The following is a 20,749-nucleotide window of genomic DNA, read 5'->3' on the forward strand; positions in this document are numbered from 1 at the left end:
TAAAACCCAAAAAAGATAAACTGAGACAGAACTACACTAGTGTACCATGATCCTTGTCTGATGCCTGATTCCATGCCAAAGTGCCCTTTGCTTAACTCTTCTTCTCTTCTTGGACTTTGTGCCACCCTGCTCTCTTTGCTTAATCTTAACAACAAACACTGAGACAAACACAGAGATAGAAAGAAAGAGAAAGAGAAAGAGAGAGATAAAAATAAATAAATAAATAAAATAATTAAATGAATAAAGTCACTGTAAAAAGAAGAACAAAAAGAGTGTTAAAGTGCACTGTTGTTGTCTGGAGACAGTGCCAAAAGCATATGCAACATTAACTGACACACTCTTCCTTTACTCCCCCTTTCATCTCTCTTCTTCTTCTTTCTTCTTCTTTGTATTTTCTACATCTTTGTTCAAACAATCCAAGTAATGTTTGAAGATCAATGGTGCATCAACCTCAACCACTCATGTCCATGTCATCACCTCAGGTTTCTAGAACAGAAGAAGGTCAGTAAGAAAATAAACACAGTTATTATAAGTTTTTTTTTTTCTTTTGCTTCTTGTTAGCTTCTAGAGTAAAGGTGTGTATATCAGTATATATATATATATATATATGATGGGAAGAGATGAGATGTGACATTATAAAGTTCTAAACATGCAAAACAATGAGATCTAATCTTTTTAAAAAATAAAAATAAAAATAAAAGGTGTTTTCTTATCATGTATATATTTTTGTCTCTTTGATAGGTGTCAAGGCTATGGTAGTTGAAGTAGCTTTGAGAAGACATGATATTGGATGGGATGCAGGAGTTCACAAATGAAAAAAAAAATCTAGTGGAATGAAGCCATTGGTCCGGGATTATATATATATATATATATATATACACATAGTTTTGTAGTGATTACTAATGTTTGATGAAAATTTCATAGATTTTTCTTGTTCATGTAGTGATGTTCTAGCTGCTTGCTAATTTCAATCTATGATATGAAAGCATAATTATCAGCATTAAAATTATGCAGAAGAAATTTTAAATAATAACACTAAACCATGCATAAGAAATAGTAGAATATTTATCAAGCTCATTTAATTATGAACACATTCATCCATGAAGTATATTATTATTGCTTGTTTCTTTATTTGAAGGCATACCATTCATCAAGAGAAAATTTAACCATGTACAAGAAATAGTAATATATTCGTCAAACTTATTTACTAATGGACAGAGGGACATGAATACTAAGACTAAGCAGGGACAAATAGTAACAATGTGTTAAGATTGAAGATAATAAACTCCTGCTTTTCTTATCTTCTTTTTGCTTGAAAACTCAGTACTAAGTGGAAAATAAGTATGCAGATGCATATGCAGCTTAATATGTCAACTATAGTCTGTGATCTGCTCACTGTCCATTCCAGCATCTTTTTGCCCTAAAATGAAGCAAAAGATAATATGTTAGCATTTTGGTATACTTTAGAAAACAAGTCATATACATAAAGGATCACACCATTTGTTTATAGTATAGCATGTCATAGTATATCCAGTTGGTTTTAAATGATAAAACAGTGTATTTAAAGAAAAAATACGGAATGAACATTGAAATACCTAATTGGTAATACGGAAGTGCAATTTACATACAGGTAATGTAACTATTGCTGTACATTCTAGTTCTTATATTTGCACCAGTGATATGCTATATTATGTATGATCTAATGCAGGAAAATACGCTGATTTTGTCATCAAAGAAAAATAAAAAAGTAGCCATGGTGGCTTGTTTGGATTTGTTTAATTGTTAAGCAGACAATACTAGTATGATGATCAGTCAATGTCAACCAAAAACTCTTATAAATAGTGACTGAGCAGCTGTTAGCTGATAAAGAATATTCCTTGGCTTTACTCAGATAAGTAAAACTTTTATTTGAGGGATCAAGAAATTCCTATGATTTGATTGTCTACTACTTGATATTCATGCATTTTGTGATTAGACATTCATTAGAGCACAAGACATTTGCATGCATATAAAGGGCTCTCCAGATTCTTAAAAACAGAATACTTTGAATGTTTTCACACACCATAATATCAAAAATCTTGTATTTTTTCGAGCCGAAAAGGTTTTCCTAGAACACATGGTGCTGTAGAAGAAAGAGAACCATAATGGAAAGGAAGGATCAATATCTCATCACTGATATATATGACAAAGAAGAACTTTGGATACTAAAATCATATATGTAAATAAGCTTGTTCACAAAATGTTGACTGAGGTTTATGAGTATAAAACTTGGCCAATGTCAGTATGTCAGAATAAAGAAAGAAATCTGACCTCTAGTGAGACAAGGGTTTTGAATTTTAAAGGAAGGTTTCTGTCAGCATGCTCAAGCGAATAACGTAACATGTCCATCATGGCCAATTCAGAAACAGAATCACCAGTGTCTGCAAAGACATGTAAAATAAGAAAATTTTTGCATGAAGTAACACCAAAAATTAAAATGACTCATTCAAAAGGCATCACCAGGAATGTCAAAAATTTGTTTAGTTGGTGGGATGCCCAAAACCTCTCCCAGATAAGCAGAGACGCGAGCGCGACTAGCCAAAGAAAGCCCATCACCATGAGTCACCACAACAACAGGCTTGCTATCTGAAATTGATGCCAATTAAATAAATAATAATTAACAATACAGAGTCTTGGAGGTTCACAAAAACTAAAAACACACATGCAATTACTATATGCAAATGATTCACATATCATATTTCAAATTGAAGAGACTTCAAACCTCTGAAGGATAAGAATGGATGGTTGAAGGTTTCTATCAGCAGGTTCAGATATTCACGGCCATTCTCATCCATGGATTTCAGAACAGATAAAGCGTTGGCAACAAATATGACAAAGTTCACAGATCTACTTTGGCAAACACCAAATCTTGCAGCGGTAGTTTTCATCCTTTTCCTTGTACTCGCATCATCCGAGTCTCTGTTACAAAAGTACAACAAAACGAACTTTCAATGAAAAGTTCCACAGAATCATTTTATAAGCATGCACAATATCAAGAGACATTACACTACTCATCATCAGCACTCATTGTTCGATTGAAGCTCACGACACAATTACCCAATTTTTAAAATCAAAATGTTTCAACTTGGAATTACAAAAAAAAAAAAAAAATCCTACATGTTTGTTTTATTAGCAAACACAATATAAAGAAACATTGCACAGTTCATCATCAGCATTCATCATTGGATTGATATTGAGCAGTTTACAACACACAATTTACACAATCAAATGATGCAGCTTTAAATTATGAAAAGGAAGACACATAACACCATTCATCATCAGTTCGATAGCACGAATACACAATTTATACAAACAATTGCAACTGCAACTATGAATTTTTTTTTTTTTTTTAAAAAAAAGGAACACTAAAATGGTGCTTACCTAAGGACCATCTCACCATGACTCACACCATGTGTCATCCACTTCTCCAGCAATTTGAAGTTCTCACATGGCACCATTGACAAACTCCGAGAGTCAAAGATACAAAAAGACTTCGAATTCCGAGGAATCATGTACTCTTGCAAGAAGAACGTCCCTTGAGAAATATCTGGGTTATCTGGAAATCAAAAAAACCACATCAATTTCATAGTTTTGATTTCTATAACATCAATCTCAAATCAAATTCACACCATTTGATTTTGATTGATCGGATGACAATAAACATGAACAAGAATCAACAAACAGAACATACATGAAACCTGAGCACGATCGGGGAGGAAATCATCATCCTCAAAAACCCTAGAAATTCGATTCACAAGAGAGGTCTTCCCGGAGGCTCGCGGGCCGACGAGAAGCAGAGTGGTGGTCTCCGGGACAACGTAATCGGCGCGAGCAGTGCCGCCGACGAACTCAATCCAATCTCCCGGTTTGAAGCTTCGAAGAGCGTCCTTGAGGCGTGGAAGGGAACTGGCTCGGTCAGCAGAGGACTCATAGGCGTTGAGGAGGTCGAGATAAGCCCGATGATACCTATCGCCGGAGGCGCCGTCGCCGGAGGAGAGAGAGGAGGCAGTGGAGTCATCGTTGAAGCTGGTTTGGCTTCCGCCGCCCATGGTTGGTTTCGAGCTTTTCGAATGGTGGTGTTGTTGTTGTTGTTGTTGTTGTTAGTGACGATGAAAATCGGCGAGTTTCGAGGGTTATAAAGAAATCGCCGAGTTTGGGACGCGCGCGCACACGCACGAAAGAAATTCCTCGTTGACTAATGAGATTGTACGGATTTTTGTTTGGATTTGGAGATATAAATAGTGAAAAATTGGATAAGATTTCTACATTTACAAATAATTTCTACTTCTGTGTGTGTATATATATTGTAAGAGTAATGCTACATAGAACGAAAACCTCACACGAAACCAGCCACACGAATGATGTGGCTGGTGACGTGTAATTTTTTTATTTTTTTTAAAAAAAAAATTAAAATGAGAAGAGAGCCACACGTGATCTCTCTTCTCTTTCTCGTTTGAGTGTATAGTCCTGGCGATCGCGGTCTCCCCTGATCCGCAGTCGGTCTCCCCACTCCCGGCCGCCGTCAAGCTCCCCCGCTCCCGGCCCCAGTCAAGCTCCTCCGCTCCCGGCCCCAGTCAAGCTCCCCTGCTCCCCTGCCCATCTCCCCGCTCCCGCCCACCGTCTGCTCTCCCGCTCCGGCGCAGTCGGTCTCCCCGCTCCCGGCCCCAGTCCGTCTCCCCCGCTTCCGGCCCCCGTCCCGGCCCGGTTTCGGCTTCCTCCTCAGCTCCTGGCCGTAATTTCCTTGACCATAGCTCCTGGCCGTAATTGAGATTAAAAAAAAAAATTTTAAAAAAATAATCCATAGTCATGAATTAATAGTTTTTGTTTGAATTTATCTTTATTTTCAAAATTAATAGTTTACACATTTAATTAACGTATTTAATTAATTGTGGATTATTTTTGTTTGTGTTACTTATAACGGATTCTTATTGCACCATAGCCATGAATGGATTTTTTTTTGTTTGTTGGCAATGTATATGAATTATTTTTGGAGTTATTTAGGCATCATCTTGATTTTTTTGGTATGATTTTTTTGGAGTTATTTAGGATTTGAAACCATTGCTTTGCTTCATGCTTTCTAAATATTTGTATAATTTGTTTGTAGACAAATACCTAAAGCAAGAACATGGAAGAAGTGGTACTTGGGTGTGAGCAAGAAAAAGATAATGTAGAAGTTGGATGTTCAAGTTATGAAATACATGCCAAAGAAAAACCGGTAGAAAAGGATTTAGTTGAAAATATTGTGTCGGGGGCCGGTATGATCCTTGATTCTGAAGAAGAAGTTTATAATTTGTATGTTCAATATGCGCGGCGTGAAGGGTTTGGCATCACCAAAAAAAGCACGAGATTAGATGATGATGGAAAATTGAAATATTACACGCTAGCATGTGCAAGAGGTGGCAAAAGAATATCTACTTCTAAAAACTCCTTCAACCCAAGACTATCTGCCAAAGTAAATTGTTCGGCAAAGATTAATGTCATTGTTGGCAATGATGGATGATTTACCATTTCTAGTGCTAATCTGGAGCACAATCATGCACTTAGCCCACACAAAACTCGTTTCCAAAAGTGCAATAAAAAAATTGATGCATATGCCAAAAGAAGGCTTGAATTAAACGACCAAGCAGGAATAAGTCTGAATAAAAATTTTCATTCCCTGGCAGTTGAAAGTGGGGGTTATGAAAATTTGACATACACTGAAAAAGATTGTAGGAATTATATTGCGAAAGCAAGGCAATTTAGGCTTGGCGTTGGAGATGCCGTGGCACTTGCAAAATATTTTTCTCGCATGCAACAAAGAAATACAAAATTTTTCCATTTGATTGACATGGATGAAGAAGGTCGTCTGAAAAATGTATTCTGGGCGGATGCGAGGTCTATAGCGGCTTATGAAGCTTTTGGTGATGTAATTTCCTTTGATACAACATACTTGACGAATAAATATGACATGCCATTTGCTCCGTTTGTCGGTGTAAATCATCATGGGCAGACGGTATTGTTTGGGTGTGGCTTACTGTCAAGAGAGGATACTGTAAACATATGTTTGGCTCTTCAAAACTTGGCTAGAGTGTATGTCGGGCAAGGCTCCTAAAGCAATTATTACGGATCGGTGTATGGCTATTCAAGGTGCGATTCGATTGGTTTTTTTCCAAATTCACGTCATCGCCTTTGCCTTTGGCATATCATGAAGAAGGTTCCCGAGAAGCTTGGAGGTTTAAATGAATACAAAGCAATCAAGAAGATTTTGAAACATATCACGTATGAAGCAGTTGATTCTCAAGAGTTTGAAGACACATACTTGAAGATGATGGCGGACTATAAAATTGAGAAAAATGAATGGCTGAATTCTCTATTCAAAATTGTGATCGTTGGGCTCCGTGATATGTGAAAAGGCATATTTTGGGCTGGAATGTCTACCACTCAAAGAAGTGAAAGCGTCAATGCATTTTTTGATGGTTATGTTGGTCCGACGACTTCATTGAAGCAGTTTGTTGAGCAATATGATAATGCCTTGAAAAGCAAGATTGAGAAGGAGAATAAAGCTTATTTTGCTTCATTTAACTCGTGTTTTCCATTAATCACCGATTGCTATTTTGAGAAGCAACTACAAGAAGCATACACAAATGAAATTTTTAAATTGTTTCAAGATGAGTTGCGAGGCATGATATATTGCAATCTTAGTCTCATTGGTTCACATGGGGCGGTCTGCTCATTTCAGGTGTCCGACATTCTCAAGGGGAAGGAAGGTGTATTTAGAAAGCAAGTGGTATACAATGTCCACACTAACGAGGAAGAATTTGACATTAAATGCTCGTGTCAGTTGTTTGAGTTCAAGGGGATTATTTGTAGGCACATTTGCAAGGTGCTTATTGAAAAGAATGTGAAAGACATTCCTTCCAGGTATATTTTACCACGATGGAGGAAAGACATCAAACGCATGCATACATATGTACAAAACTGCTACGATGACCCACAAACAAGTGAGGAGAAACTGCGGTACAATAAATTGTGCTCTCATTTTTCTAAAGCCGCAGAACTTGGAGCGGAGTCAAATGACAAATACAACTTGTTGATGAAATATGTGGATGAGGTAATTGAGAAGTTGAATGACAACACAACTTGCAAGGAAAATTTTACACCTACGTTGTCGGAGGCGACTATTGTGCCACACCAACAATTTCTTACTCCTTTGAAGGTGCGGAGTAAGGGTCGTCCACCATCAAAGAGGAAGAAGTCGAAAGTTGAAGAAATAATAATTAGAAACAAGAAAAAGGTATTTTTAAGTAGTATCATAATCATTAGTTGTTTAGTTTTTGTTTTCGATGAACTTATTTTTTAGTGTATGACACCCGTGTTATTATTAGCAGAAGACACAAACAAAGGGAGATGCATCATCTCAAAAAATTTCGCCCAATGATCATTGCACACAAGAGAGCGTGGTAATTCTCTTGTAACTGTTATTAATGTCCAAATTACGATTTTCAATCATTTAATTTCAAATGATGATTTAATTGAAATATAATCTTTTTTCTTAGGTGAATTCAAATTCTATATCGATCAATCTGGACAAGCATCATAGTTCTTCTCTAGGTTTTACAAGCCATCCCAATGATTTTTGAGGTGAGTTGCACTGGGGTACAATTTACATTTTTGCTCAATACTTACTGCATCATTTTAATTTTTCAGGGAATCGTATGGTGATCCACGTCGCTTATGTAACTCACGATTTAATTTTTGTGTTTGTATTTGTGTTCATGTTCGTGGAGGAAAAACAAAAAAAATTTGTGTTCAATGTTCTTGTTTAGTTGTTTGTGTTGCCTATGTTTGTTATTAAGATTTAATTTTTGTGTTCGTATTTGTGTTTATGTTCGTGGAGGAAAAACAAAAAAATTTGTGTTCAATGTTCAGTTGTTTGTGTTGATTATGTTTGATGGATAGATATTTTTGTGTTTGATTTTGTAGTAAGGGAAGGTGTTCATGTTGTTTGATTTTGTAATGTTATTATTTTTTACCCAACAGAATACGGAAATTTGAATGTGTGTGAAACTTATTATTGCTCAACAGAATACAATTTTGTAATGTTATTTGATTTTTGTGTTTGATTTTGTAATATTATTTTTGTGTTTGATTTTGTTGCTTCTTACTCTCTAATGCATAACAGAATACGAAAATTTGCAGAACTTGCTCAACATTGAGAATGATGACCAAAGCAAAGCACACTACAAGATGCTTGATACTTATGGCATCTTCTTTCAATAACTGGGAATTACATGACCACATAAACATAGAAATTATAATACGATAAACATAGAAATAAAGAGTTCCCTTATTCGTTTATACAACATTACAATATGATAAACATAGAAATTATAATACGATAATATCTACACTGCCTCCAGAATACGATAAACATAAGAATTTATACAACATTACAAAAGGAATCATACAGCTAGATGAGACAGGTTCATAGTTTCATTTAATTAGCAGAGTAATTAAATACAAAAACAGATATTTTTGTGGCTTCTGCTTTCTCTTGTTGGCATCAGCTTCAGCCTGAAAAGTTGGTCCACTTTTGTGGTTTCAATCCCATTATTAATGTGGCATCATTGATCCGTTTTGGTGGCTGATCAAAGGTTAATGTTGCTTCCATGAGACCATTTGGGAAATAGAGTTGCAAGCATCATCAGCATCGATAACAATATTCACTAAAGTATAGGGAGAAAGATATTTGTGGTAGGATAAAAGCAACTATAGCTGAAAAAATTCAGCAGAAATATCCACATGAGCACGATGCTTAAACATGCTAAACCGAATGATATTTCATTCGAAATAAACCGAATGCTAAACATGCTTAAACATGCCAAATTGCAGAAAAAATTTAGTTCAGAGTATTAGTACAAAATCTACAATCCCTACAAATAGTCACATATGTTACTGAAAAAGGAACTAATGTAATGCTAACATTCTTTATTTAACTCATTACAATTTAGAGGCAGATGGTACAAAATATAATAAGAGGAGATGCTTGTAACTAAGGCCTTCAAGGGGTGCACCGAATTATTCAGGGAACCTCAGTTTTAACCTTTTAGTTATTTACAAAGCACATCAAAGATTCTAAGTGTTCTAAGATTTTGATGACAAGCAATAAATTCCAAATTATAGAAATAACATCACATGATACGGAACTTTCATGGCTCAAATTTACAGTTGAAATGTTCTCGTCTTAAATTCTTGAAGCAAATTATGATTATACCACTGAAAAGGAAAAGGAAATCATTCAAGTTGGAGATTTACTATCATGTGCTATTACATAATTACTTAGCAACAAGTCAAGATTTTGCCATACCAGAACATTAACCTCTGTTTCAAAGCTTATTTTGGACGCCTACAGTAAAAGAGGATCAGATAACACACTAATAAAAAACAACAATGAATTATGATACCCGCAAACAAGATACCTGGTGAGCAGCAGAACCAAAAAGGTCGAAAGATTTCTGTGATTTTGTCTTCAGATAAATTCAGTGCATTCCTAAAATCAGGTGGCAAAAAAGACTTTGCTGATCCATAGAAATAAACAATATACCTATACACATTTGTCAGAGTTTCTAAAAAGAACTATACTCTATAATTCATCAAAGGCTCAGATCTTGCCCGCTATTCTTTCGCATGGATAAACATGTATCAAGGGCTGCAACTAAAGTTGCCACGCCACCCAATCTATATACTCTTTTATAGGGCAAATCATCATGGCCACAAGAACATCATTACTAAAGAGTAAGAGTAATGCTATATAGAACGAAAACATCACACGAAACCAGCCACATCGACAGAAAGAAATAGACCATGCAACAAAATAATTCCTGCTGAATGTTATAAAATATCAAGCAGTAGAATCAAAACAGAGGCTCAGATTCAACATACATGATTTTCTCCCATCCTTCCTCCTCTCTCTACAACAATAACAGTAGCGGTTGCCTAGTAGGCCATCCAAGCTACTATGCCATCATTGTAGAGAAACGAGGGCAGGAGAGAAATTTAGGGCATCATCATTGCCTCTATACCTGATTTCAAGGCGATCCGGGCCTTCTATCCCAAGAATTCAGTGAATCAGCCACACGAGAGAGAGGGGAAGCGATCTTGTGCCCTAGCTTCTCATGCACCACCGGACCGGCCACCGCTCTCTATCTCTTGTGTACCACTGACCTGTGACCTATATTCTCTTCAAAGCCAAACAAGAGAGAGGTGGCGGCCGGGAGCGGCGGAGGGACGCGAAGGCCGCGAGTGGCAACCGAGAGCGGGGGAGGGAAGCGGCGGCCAGGACAAGGGCCGGGAGGCGGGGGATAGGCAGGGGACCGGGAGCAGGGGGAGACAGGGACGGGGCCGGGAGCACACACTCAAACGAGAGAGAGAAGAGAGATCACGAGGAGGAAGCGAAGGCCAGGAGCGACGACCGGTCTCGGGGGGAGGGAAGAGGCAGCCGGTCTCGATGGAGAGAAGCGACCGCCAAGACCTCCACGAGAGAGAGAACGAAGAAAATTAGGGCTGCGATTTAGCCCTAGAGGAAGAGGCGGACGATCGCGATGGAAAGAAGAGGCGGACGGTCGCGGTGGAGGGAAGAGGCAGCCGGTCTCGATGGAGAGAAGCGGCCGCCAAGACCTCCACGAGAGAGAGAACGAAATAAATTAGGGCTGCGATTTAGCCCTAGAGAAGAGAGATCACGTGTGGCTCTCTTCTCATTTTAATTTTTTTTTTTTAATTACACGTCACCAGCCACATCATTCGTGTGGCTGGTTTCGTGTGAGGTTTTCGTTCTATGTAGCATTACTCATATTGTAATTCTTTGAACTTTCCATCTACTTTCAAAATTTTTTTTTTAAGTAATGTTATTTGTTTTAAAATAGTGTTTCGATTGCAATTCTGAAGGTGGGGGTTGCAAATTCCTTTTTTCAACTCCGCCTCCAGAATTGAATTCAGGATATTATTTCAGGATGAATAACATTACTCTTATATTCTCTATACCTTAAATTAAAACTTTTAAATTGTGTTTGATTGCTTTTTTTTTTTATGGAAAAATTTTTCATGGGTCATTTTTCAGCTGTTTGTTTGTCAAAATTTTCCATAGAAAATTTTTTCACAAACTCTGTGACCCTATTTTCTCTCAAATCAGTGGAAAATTTTTCCTACCTCCATCCTGGGAAAAGTTTTTCAGAAAAACATAAGGAGCTATGCCAAAAGATAACGTGCAATTGAAATATTTAAAATAACTTTTCTTTTAAAAATTTAAAAGAAAATTTTTTTCTTTTCTTTTAATTTTTTTTTTAAAAAAAAAGATAAATTATATAACTTGAAAATATTTTAAATAAATTTATTCAGATAAAGTGAACAGATCCCGCGACATTTTGATGGTAAAATTCAATTCCACGTAGTGTTATTTATAATTTTAATAAGTTTTAAAAAAATTTCCATGGAAAATGTGACTTTTTCCAGCGAAATTGATGCAATCAAACAACAAATGAGCTTTTTTTCCACATTTTCCGTGGAAAATAAGGGCAATCAAACAACAAAATCTGAATTTTTCATAAATTTTTTTTAATTTTCTAGCTAGAAAATAATACCAATCAAATGATTATTTTTTCATTTTCTATGTAAAATTTTTCCACGGAAAAATTTTCCATGGAAATTTTTTTTTCCAGTCATTTTCCATGTTGCCAATCAAACACAGCCTTAGTTTTTTATAATTTTAATTTGGTCATCTCACTCTTTTCAACACGACTCATTTAAAAATAAGAGAAAATTTAAAAATTATAATTTAAAATAAAGAATTAAAAAGATAAATTTAAAAATTTAAAAAGTATTTTAAAAATTATATATATACATATATATATATTTCTGCGATTTGGAAAAAAGAAACTCATGCTAAGGAAATAGTAGTGTTGGTTTTAAAATCATTGTGTTGATTATAAGAAAAATTCGAAATCATTGTTGATTATGGTAAGAAAATATTCATGATGTTATTTATGGTAATGAGGTGATCATGGTGTTATTGATGAAAATTATTATAGGGTTAATTTTAGAGATAATTAGGAGTAATGTTAAGGAAATATTCATTGATCATTATGGGGTTAATTACAGAGATAATTAAGAGTAATATTAAAGAAATATTTATTGTGTTATTTATGGTAATAAGATAATTATGATGATATTAACTGGACATGGGGTTAATTATGAAGATAATTAGGAGTAGTTTGGAGAGAAAATTAGAGTGATTTTTCATTTGCTAATGTTAATTTCCATTTAGATATAATTAATAAAATTAGCTTAAATTTATTTTAAAGTATAGATACCGAAAATTTGACTTAAATCATTTTTTTAAAAAAAATCTAAAATTTAGATAAAATGAATAAAAATAACTGTAATTTTTTCAAGAGTATATAAATTTCTTTACCATTTAATATTTAATGATATTTTAATATATTTTAATGGACATCATGAGATAAAAAGATAAATCCATGAACAAATTAATTTTAAAAAATATACATAACATTTAATTTTATTGAGTATACACGCAATTAAAAAAAAATCATAAATATACAAGCAAAAACCCCATTAAAATTATTATTATATATATATACATAACACACCAGACATCAACAAAATTCATTGAGCATTAGAATAATAAATAGATTATGCCCTGCAAAAAATTAAACAAAAAGAGAAAAAAGCCACTTCAGGGACAATTACATCTATAAAACATTCACTCAAAAGGATGTTTTCAAAAACCTTTACACAGAGTAATAAGTAACAATGGAGACAAAACTACCAGAGCTCTTGTAAAATCCATTGAATTTATCCTCAAAAGGAGTCAGAAGAACTGTTGTAGCCATGGAAACTCAGCTGCATCTTTCTCCAGGTCAGAGGTCAGCTTGCTCACACATTGCCGAACCTGCTTCTCGTCAAGCTGATCTAAAGGCAATGCAGTGAAATCTTGCAAGAATCGATGAGCTCGAGCTGCGCCTTTTTCCATTTCCTCAGGACTACATGTCCGTCTCCGTTTCGATCCAATCTGTTGATGAAAACCATGAGATGAATAAACTTTTAAGTTGCGCAGAGTTCCATCAACAAAAACTTCATAATGTTGCATGAATTTGCAGTATTCACAATCATCTAGGACTTGCAGCATATAGAAATAAAAAAAACTTGAATGATTTTTGCAAATGTTTATTTGAATGTAGTAAATGCTTTAATGAAATTTTTGTTTAGTCATATACCTCATCTGTTGTGGTACATGAAAAATCTTCCAACTCTGCAGCTTTATTTCGAGCAAGGGCAACAACACTCTCAGGAAAGTTTGCAAACTCTGCAACATGGATGCCGAAACTTTGATCACAAGCACCAGGCTCAACCTGAAAAATGTATCTAGATAAGGAACTCAATTCATTCGATCTATAAAAACCAAAAGAAATAAGAAGAGCAAAAGAGAAAAAAAATATATTCGGGGTCAATCTATATCCTTCATCCCTAATGCTCATGAAAATGGACGTAACATTTGCAAGGCAATGGCAATAAAGTTTGAATGTGTGACAAATTATGAATGAACAGGTTTGGGAGTAATGATCCCACAAAAATCATAAAGATGAATATGCCTAAGACTAAACAAATCCCGAATTTAACCAGCAACTGAAAGTTCAAGTAAAACACAAAAGAGACCACATTTCCGATCTCTTTAGGTTTGGCATTGTAAAACAGAAAAATCAAAACACTTTGACGTATCACACATGAATACAGGAACAATGATTTCTTCACCAAATTTCAAAAGCTAAGAAATACAACCATACTTTGACAACAATATTGCTGGTAGAAATGAACTTGATGTGTGTAGACTTATCAGTAACCAAATGACAAACAGTTCAGAAAGATTTTTTTGCATACATTAACACAGAAATAAGAAGCACAAAGGTGCGCAAGGCAAAGATAAACCTTATAAAGCATGGTCAAATTATGACTTGATGGATCTATATGTGCAGCAACATGATAATTTGCCACGCCAAGGGTATCTCCATGTGCTAAAGCAGTCAATTCATGAAAGTGAGTAGCAAATAAAGTTGGAGCACGAGTAACCTCCACAAGATGTTCACAAATAGCCCAAGCCAAACCTGGTCATCAAGGTGAGTATTTTACAAAGAATAAGTATAATATAATATAATTAGATTAAACATAGTAGAAAGTCATAAACACCTATCTAGCAATAGTTATTCATGGGCACGCATGTACACATGGCAAATGACCGCACACATGCAAATGAATATATAGAGCTATGTCCCAGACAGTTAACCTTATGCAAAAACTTCAGATAAAAAAATCTTAAGTGGTTGGCAGTAAGAAAGAAATTTTATAAAGATGAAAAAACAAACCAAATCCATCATAAGTTGATGTTCCTCGGCCCAACTCATCAATAATTATCAGTGATTTCTCTGAGGCACCATTCAAAATAGAAGCAGTTTCAAGCATTTCTTGCATGAAAGTGGAAACACCACGTAGCTGGGAAAAAAAGGAAATCAGAACATTACAAGATATAGGCAGATGAGCAATAAAGAAGAGTTAAGATGGTCAAAGCAATCAAATGAAACACAAATTTTCATTATGATTCAAAAGATAGACCAAAATCACATAACCTTCCTCGGACATGGTGGGAGACTAACATGCCAAACCAGGTTAAGAAACAGATCACCACAATGCTAATCAAAATGCTAACTTGGAATTCAATGCCTGGAAGGAGTGTGACAATCCACTACCCTTGACGCCATCACTGCACAAAGTCACTTCTCCAATCTATCATGGAGTATTGATCAATGTAACATCTAGTTTCGCCGAGTGTGTTTTTAAGTTTATATTTCACAAAATTTCATTGCGGCAACTTGCAAGCATGGGATATGTAATGTATAATACCAAACATCATTAGACAGGAGTAGGGTATGAATTTCCTGTGAACTGATGGTCTTCCATTACTTCCCTTGACATTAAAAGTCTAAAATTTTACAAAGTCTAGAATCTTAACACCACTAGTCAAATATTCTCAGAATAAAGTCAAATGAAAAAGTACAGCAATAATGTTTTCAAGTATGAGTACAAGACGATGCCCTTGAAGAAGAAAAATTGGAATGATGCCAAGGAAGGTCAGAAAGTCTAAATAATCTCTACTAGATCAATTGTATCATCCATATACTCTTTCACAGTAAAATGACAGTCATAATAAAGTCAAAAAGCACCACCAGACCAAGTTATAACAAACTCACTTGGCAATCACCAGCCCCAACTCGTGTGAAAATGCAATCTCGTACACTAATACAAGCCTTATCACATGGAACAAAACATCCAACTTGAGCCATCAAGGCAATCACCCCAACCTGCCAAAATTACAAGTAAAATCAAGTCATCCACAAGTTTTAATTGGCACATCATGCAAACTCAATCTGGGCATATAACACTTGCAGCCTGAACTTACAGAATTTCAGGCATAAAGTATTTGACAAAAGGATCATGAAGTCCCTCCATATTTAACTGACCCAAAAACCCTTTCATTTTTCAATTACCCAAACCATCCCTACATCTCAAATCCATTTTCTTTGTTAATATTTTTTATTTAAATATAACTATATCTATTAAAAATTACTTGTCTGCCCTTGTTTTTCTTCTCCACCAGCCCTCTCTCTCCGGCAAACTTGCCCTGGCAAGCTCATGTCTGCACTACAACAAGCTTGCCTAGGCTCAGAGCCCCAGCAAACTTGCCCCAGAGAGTCAGACGTGTGGCTTGTGAATAATATATATATACACATAAATATGGGGTAAAAAAAAATTTCGCATGAATGAGGATGATATCAAAGGCATGAATTTGAAAAACAGGGAGGTTTTTTGCGGTATCTTGAAACCTTCAGGGTCCTGAAGGTCCATTGGAAATTTCCCAAGGAACCCCAAAGTATTTTTATAACAATGCCAAAAAATTTGACCAGAGTCAAGTTAGCCAGACGGTCCCTGAGAATAGAGAACAGATACAACTTGTTTGCTCAATAGCATGTACAGACTTGGATAGTAGTGGTATTAAACCTGTCGAATAAATGTTGATTTACCACCCATGTTTGGACCTGTGATGATCTGAAACCAGCTCTTCCCACGCACCTAAAAGGTTTTTCATAAAGAAAGTCAAAAGACGAGTAAGTATTTGGGAATTTATGGAAGCTCTTCCAGAGGGACGCTTACGAGAGTACAGTCATTAGGTATAAAATTCACACCATCTTGAGCTTCAACACAAGGATGCCTACTTCCTTCAAGAATAATGTCTCCTCTATCCTGTCACATAAAATAATAATGATAAAATCCAGGGCATAGTAAGTGAATGCATGTGAATGTACCAGTACCGAAAAATTCTCACTGATGGGGTGACGTCTGGTCTCACATACGCTATAGGACAGCTAATAGCAAGATCAGCAAAGCTTAGCAACACATCAAGCTCGGACAGGATCCCAGCTAATGTCTCAAACAACTGCAAACATGATGCTTCAATAAATCATAAATCATGCAAAAAAATAGAAGCCTTCAAGGAAACTCATCTTCAAAATACCTCAGAGAATGTAGCTGAAGTATCAACCACTCGAGCAACAAGCCCTTTCTGATAACTTGTATATTCACTTAACAACTTTTGATATTGATCCCCTAACTTCTTCAGCTTAGAGTTTGTAAATTTAACTCCATCTTTTCGCGTTTCAAGGATGATAAAATTAGCATTGAGCTTTTTCCTGACCTTCTGCTCCTCTTTCTTTGTGATCCTAAAGGCATGACCAAATTGTGTACCTTTTTCCAACTTCAAAGCTTTATCAAGAGAAAGGTCAAGATCATTTGCTGTTTGCTTGTGTAAATTATGTATCTGCTTCTCCACTGCACTCAGCTGATTTTTCAGCTCAGCCAAATTGGGATCATACCCTGGTGATATCATGTACTCTCCATTTTCAAGTTGATCAAGATCAACAGATACTTCAACCAAAGCAATGAACTTGTTCAATTGATCATCACCCATCAAATATTCGAATGGAGCCAGGTATTTCTTTTGTATCAGATCAGAAAATTGCCCCTCATACTGCTCAAGTACACCTTTGATGTATGGAACTCTAATGCATGACTGTATAAGATAATAAAGCATTTGGTATCAGCAGAAAAAAAAGTGGATAAAGCAATGAACTAAAAGCACAAATATAAATAAAGAACCTTGGAAGTTAGGGATGACATGCAAATATAAAGCAAAAAGTTTCTTAGTTTTAAGTAATAGCAAATCACCTGATAAAGTTTTATGACAGGCTGTAAATTGGCTGTTTTTTTCCTCAGATTATGTGTCAGACGCTCAACGTCAGAAATCCTTTTCAGATGCTGCCTTAATCCTTGGCGTAGCTCAGCATCCTCCACAAACGCCTGAACCAAATCCAGTCTACAATTGATTTCGTTAACGTCTAGCAATGGTTGTTTCAGCCACCTATTAAGCAATCTTTTACCCATCCCAGCAGTGCATGTTCTATTCATCAAACCAAACAAGCTGAAGTTCTTGTTTAAGTCAGTCTTATTCTCTACAACATTCAATGCCCTCATTGCAGCAGAGTCTAATCTCATGTAGCTATCTAGATTGTACTTTTGAATGCTATAATTTCCATAGTTACTGTCATCAGCAAGCAATTCAGCATATGACAATAATGCTCCAAGGGCACCTAAAGCAAATTCAAAATCCGAGAGGAGATCACGGACAGGTTCGATTGAACCTCTTATGATCCTGCTGAGATCCTGCACAAGATCCCTGGATTTGAACTCAGATTTCTTTCTTTCAGTCAAAAGGACACCACATCTGGACAATGCCTCATGAAGATTTTTCAATTCTGATGCCTTTCCACTTTCCATGGGTAAAAGACACTCCTTGCAACCAAGAGCAACCAAAAGCGACTCTACATTTGTGAACTGGCTATCATCCAGGAACTCCGCCATGCCAAGCTTTCTTTTGGTCATATCCACAAAACTCATACCCACAGTGCACTGATTTTCACGGAAAATAGGAAACAGTGCAACGGTGACTGGGGTATCCTGCATATCATTATTGGCAAATAATATATCTTCAAAGCTACCAATGTTACCCGGAGTGCCAGATTTACACAATCTCCAATTTGACCCACTACCCTCATAGGCCTCCAAAGTATGATCAGTCCTCTCCAACAAAAGATCACGGGCTATAGTTTCAAACATATTCTTGTTCACACTCACACTGGAAAGAGCATCAGGTCCACTACCCAGTTGTCGCAAAGCAGTAGTTGTATGGTAATATGTCTTCGAGATGAAAAGCGCATTCTCGCCATGAGCAGTATAATAATCCTGAGGGTGTCATGATTTCCAGGCATTTGTCAAAGAAAATAGTCAGAGAAATAAGAAAGAATCAACTTCAAAAGAAGGCAAACTTCACACAAAAATATGGGGTACATCCAATTTGTAGCATATCATATATACCAACTGGAAATAATATCTAAAGGAAATGAGGAAGGAAATAAACTACATAAACATGTTCTCAATTAGAAACAAGGTGATCAAAAACAAACTTATTAGGTGACAGATGAAGAAGAAAGAAAGAAAAATGCTCAGATATAACCCGTAAAATCAAGAAACTTGCGCTTGATCAAAGCACCTTTTTGAAAAAGGACACACACAGAAAATATAATCTGATGATAAGCAATGTTTTCATGTTTGCGCAGTCAATGAACAAAGAAGATACACTGAAAACAATAAAAAAAAATCGCACAAATGAACTAACCCGACGATCAAAGAACCGCACAGCCCTCGAGTCCTACAAAAGCAAATATAATCAGATACATAGACATCAAAAGAACAAAATTTAAAAGCAAACATGGTTCCTACTCACACGAGGAAGGGTTTTGAAGAAAGAAATGAACCCTTGAGCCTGCTTCGCATCTGACAAACACCAAAACCCCATCACAAAACCAAATAACCAAATTAAAACAATCCATTCGAGATCAAAGAAGAAAAACCGAAGCTTTGTGTTCCGAGAATACCTAATTTGAGCTCCGGCAGCCTCTTGGACTCCTCTGCTTCCATTTCGCCCAACGAAGAGCAACGAAACTAGGGTTTTGGGGAGGGATTTGGGAATGCTTCGCGTCCGCGAAGTGTTTGTTGATTTGACGCAAAGAACTCGTGGCGGGAAAACTAGGGTTTCGCGCGTACCCGTTTTTGGGATTCGGAGCCCGCAATTAAGCCCATGAGCCCAATACAACAAGAAAGCCCAAAGCCTGTTTAGCTAATTGCTCAATTAAATTTCTTTTTTTTTTCACCTTCATATTAAATTATTATCTTCAATTTGTTTTGAGACAGCCTACTCATATTTCCCCATTTTTTTAACACGAAAAAATATGTATTTTTATGAATCATTAAAAAACATCATAAATGATTTTTTTAAATCAAAATTAATAATTTTCTATTTCTACACTGTTTTGAAATTTTTTTTTAAAAGGTTTGCTCTTTGTTAACCCAACCGTGATATTAATCCATTGGTTTTGTGAGACAAGTTTCTTGGTACTTTTTTTTAATATTAGTTATTTTTAAATAAATATTAATACTTTTTTTAGTTCATAGATATTTATTAATTATAATCTACCATGAATAAATCACCATATATTGAAAGTTGAACCATCAACCTCCCACATAAAAATCAAATATTTTGACTACTCAACCATTGTAATATCCATCCTAAGCAGTTATGATTATGTTGTTATTTTAATCACAATCTCAATTTATGACGTATTAGTAACTCATAACATTTATTATATATATATATATATATATATATTCCTTATCTATACATAATGTTAATCCTATCACATAATAATCTCAATGATCAACGCATGGTATTCTTTCATTACAGACCGTAGCCTTATTATTATTATTATTATTATTATTATTATTATTATTATTATTATTATATGTAATGGAGTGTATAGTCACATGTCAAAGTATGATCCAAACTAAACGTGGCCACCGGCAAGAATGCATTTAAGGCTAAGTAATGCATACCCGTTATTCATTTTTAAAGATTAATAAGAAACAACTAATGATAAAAGAAAACTCAAGTTTGAAATGAAAGAAAAAATGACAAGGTAAAGGTTCATAGTTGAATAATATTTTTTCTTTTTTACTTCTGCATGAAAACATGGAAATATCTAACATTTTTTTTCAAACTCTCTGGTACAACTTTAAGAATGGTGTGATTGTATAATAAATAAAAAACAAATAATCATTCAAAAAAACTCAAAATTGAAATGAAAGAAAAAGGACAAGAAAAATGATCAAAGTGGAATCATTGTAGTGTTTACTTATGCATGGAAATATATATATATATATATATATATATTTTCTCATGCTCTATGATATATTACTTCAAAAATGGTGTGTGTATAATAGGATCATCTTCAATATAGAAATAAACAAATGGTGTGATGTGACTTCATGTGATGGAGGTTAATTAATATAAACTATGGTGCCTTATTTAATATAGGTTACAATTTAAAGTCAAAAGCTATATTTGACCTAAAGTTTTTTTATATATAATAGAGTGTATCAGTCACATGTCAAAGAATGGTCCAAACTATATGTGACCAAAGATGCAATCATGGCAAAG

The 20,749-nt window shown here is 35.3% G+C and overlaps 3 protein-coding genes across 3 annotated transcripts; 1 reads left to right on the top strand and 2 right to left on the bottom strand.

Moving 5' to 3' along the window:
• Positions 1-1,097: 1,097 nt before the first annotated feature.
• Positions 1,098-4,134, bottom strand: LOC120280108. The gene is made up of 6 exons (XM_039286845.1): positions 3,731-4,134; positions 3,421-3,595; positions 2,762-2,958; positions 2,500-2,625; positions 2,311-2,420; positions 1,098-1,420 (listed from the first exon to the last, which is right to left on the bottom strand). The coding sequence occupies exons 1-6, from the start codon at positions 4,086-4,088 to the stop codon at positions 1,298-1,300; spliced, it is 1,089 nt and encodes a 362-aa protein (XP_039142779.1). The 5' UTR covers positions 4,089-4,134; the 3' UTR covers positions 1,098-1,297.
• Positions 4,135-5,866: 1,732 nt separating this feature from the next.
• On the top strand, positions 5,867-7,658 carry LOC120281020 (protein FAR1-RELATED SEQUENCE 3-like). Its single transcript, XM_039287971.1, has 3 exons — positions 5,867-6,031; positions 6,758-7,312; positions 7,575-7,658. Exons 1-3 carry the CDS (start codon positions 5,867-5,869, stop codon positions 7,656-7,658), a joined length of 804 nt encoding a protein of 267 aa, XP_039143905.1.
• Positions 7,659-12,686: 5,028 nt separating this feature from the next.
• Positions 12,687-19,264, bottom strand: LOC120280528 (DNA mismatch repair protein MSH2). The gene is made up of 13 exons (XM_039287387.1): positions 19,131-19,264; positions 18,980-19,029; positions 18,872-18,904; positions 17,365-18,438; positions 16,655-17,209; positions 16,466-16,576; positions 16,294-16,383; positions 16,141-16,212; positions 15,333-15,443; positions 14,451-14,577; positions 14,017-14,192; positions 13,308-13,442; positions 12,687-13,102 (listed from the first exon to the last, which is right to left on the bottom strand). The coding sequence occupies exons 1-13, from the start codon at positions 19,171-19,173 to the stop codon at positions 12,902-12,904; spliced, it is 2,778 nt and encodes a 925-aa protein (XP_039143321.1). The 5' UTR covers positions 19,174-19,264; the 3' UTR covers positions 12,687-12,901.
• Between the last annotated feature and the right edge of the window lie 1,485 nt (positions 19,265-20,749).

The sequence above is a fragment of the Dioscorea cayenensis genome, chromosome 17, assembly GCF_009730915.1.
Source record: "Dioscorea cayenensis subsp. rotundata cultivar TDr96_F1 chromosome 17, TDr96_F1_v2_PseudoChromosome.rev07_lg8_w22 25.fasta, whole genome shotgun sequence".
In the NCBI taxonomy this organism is placed as follows: Eukaryota; Viridiplantae; Streptophyta; class Magnoliopsida; order Dioscoreales; family Dioscoreaceae; genus Dioscorea; species Dioscorea cayenensis.

What these genes read in the sequence shown, in the direction of transcription:
- LOC120280108 (XM_039286845.1), bottom strand. Translation starts at nt 4,088, where the DNA reads ATGGGCGGCGGAAGCCAAACCAGCTTCAACGATGACTCCACTGCCTCC. An exon ending in ACAAATTTTTGACATTCCTG is followed by an intron (nt 2,421 to 2,499) that starts GTGATGCCTTTT and finishes ATGTCTTTGCAG; the next exon opens with ACACTGGTGATTCTGTTTCT. An exon ending in AAACCCTTGTCTCACTAGAG is followed by an intron (nt 1,421 to 2,310) that starts GTCAGATTTCTT and finishes GCTTCATTTTAG; the next exon opens with GGCAAAAAGATGCTGGAATG.
- LOC120281020 (XM_039287971.1), top strand. Translation starts at nt 5,867, where the DNA reads ATGGATGAAGAAGGTCGTCTGAAAAATGTATTCTGGGCGGATGCGAGG. An exon ending in TAAATCATCATGGGCAGACG is followed by an intron (nt 6,032 to 6,757) that starts GTATTGTTTGGG and finishes TGCTCATTTCAG; the next exon opens with GTGTCCGACATTCTCAAGGG. An exon ending in TAATTAGAAACAAGAAAAAG is followed by an intron (nt 7,313 to 7,574) that starts GTATTTTTAAGT and finishes CTTTTTTCTTAG; the next exon opens with GTGAATTCAAATTCTATATC.
- LOC120280528 (XM_039287387.1), bottom strand. Translation starts at nt 19,173, where the DNA reads ATGGAAGCAGAGGAGTCCAAGAGGCTGCCGGAGCTCAAATTAG. An exon ending in CTGTCATAAAACTTTATCAG is followed by an intron (nt 17,210 to 17,364) that starts GTGATTTGCTAT and finishes TATCTTATACAG; the next exon opens with TCATGCATTAGAGTTCCATA. An exon ending in GACCAGACGTCACCCCATCA is followed by an intron (nt 16,384 to 16,465) that starts GTGAGAATTTTT and finishes TTTATGTGACAG; the next exon opens with GATAGAGGAGACATTATTCT.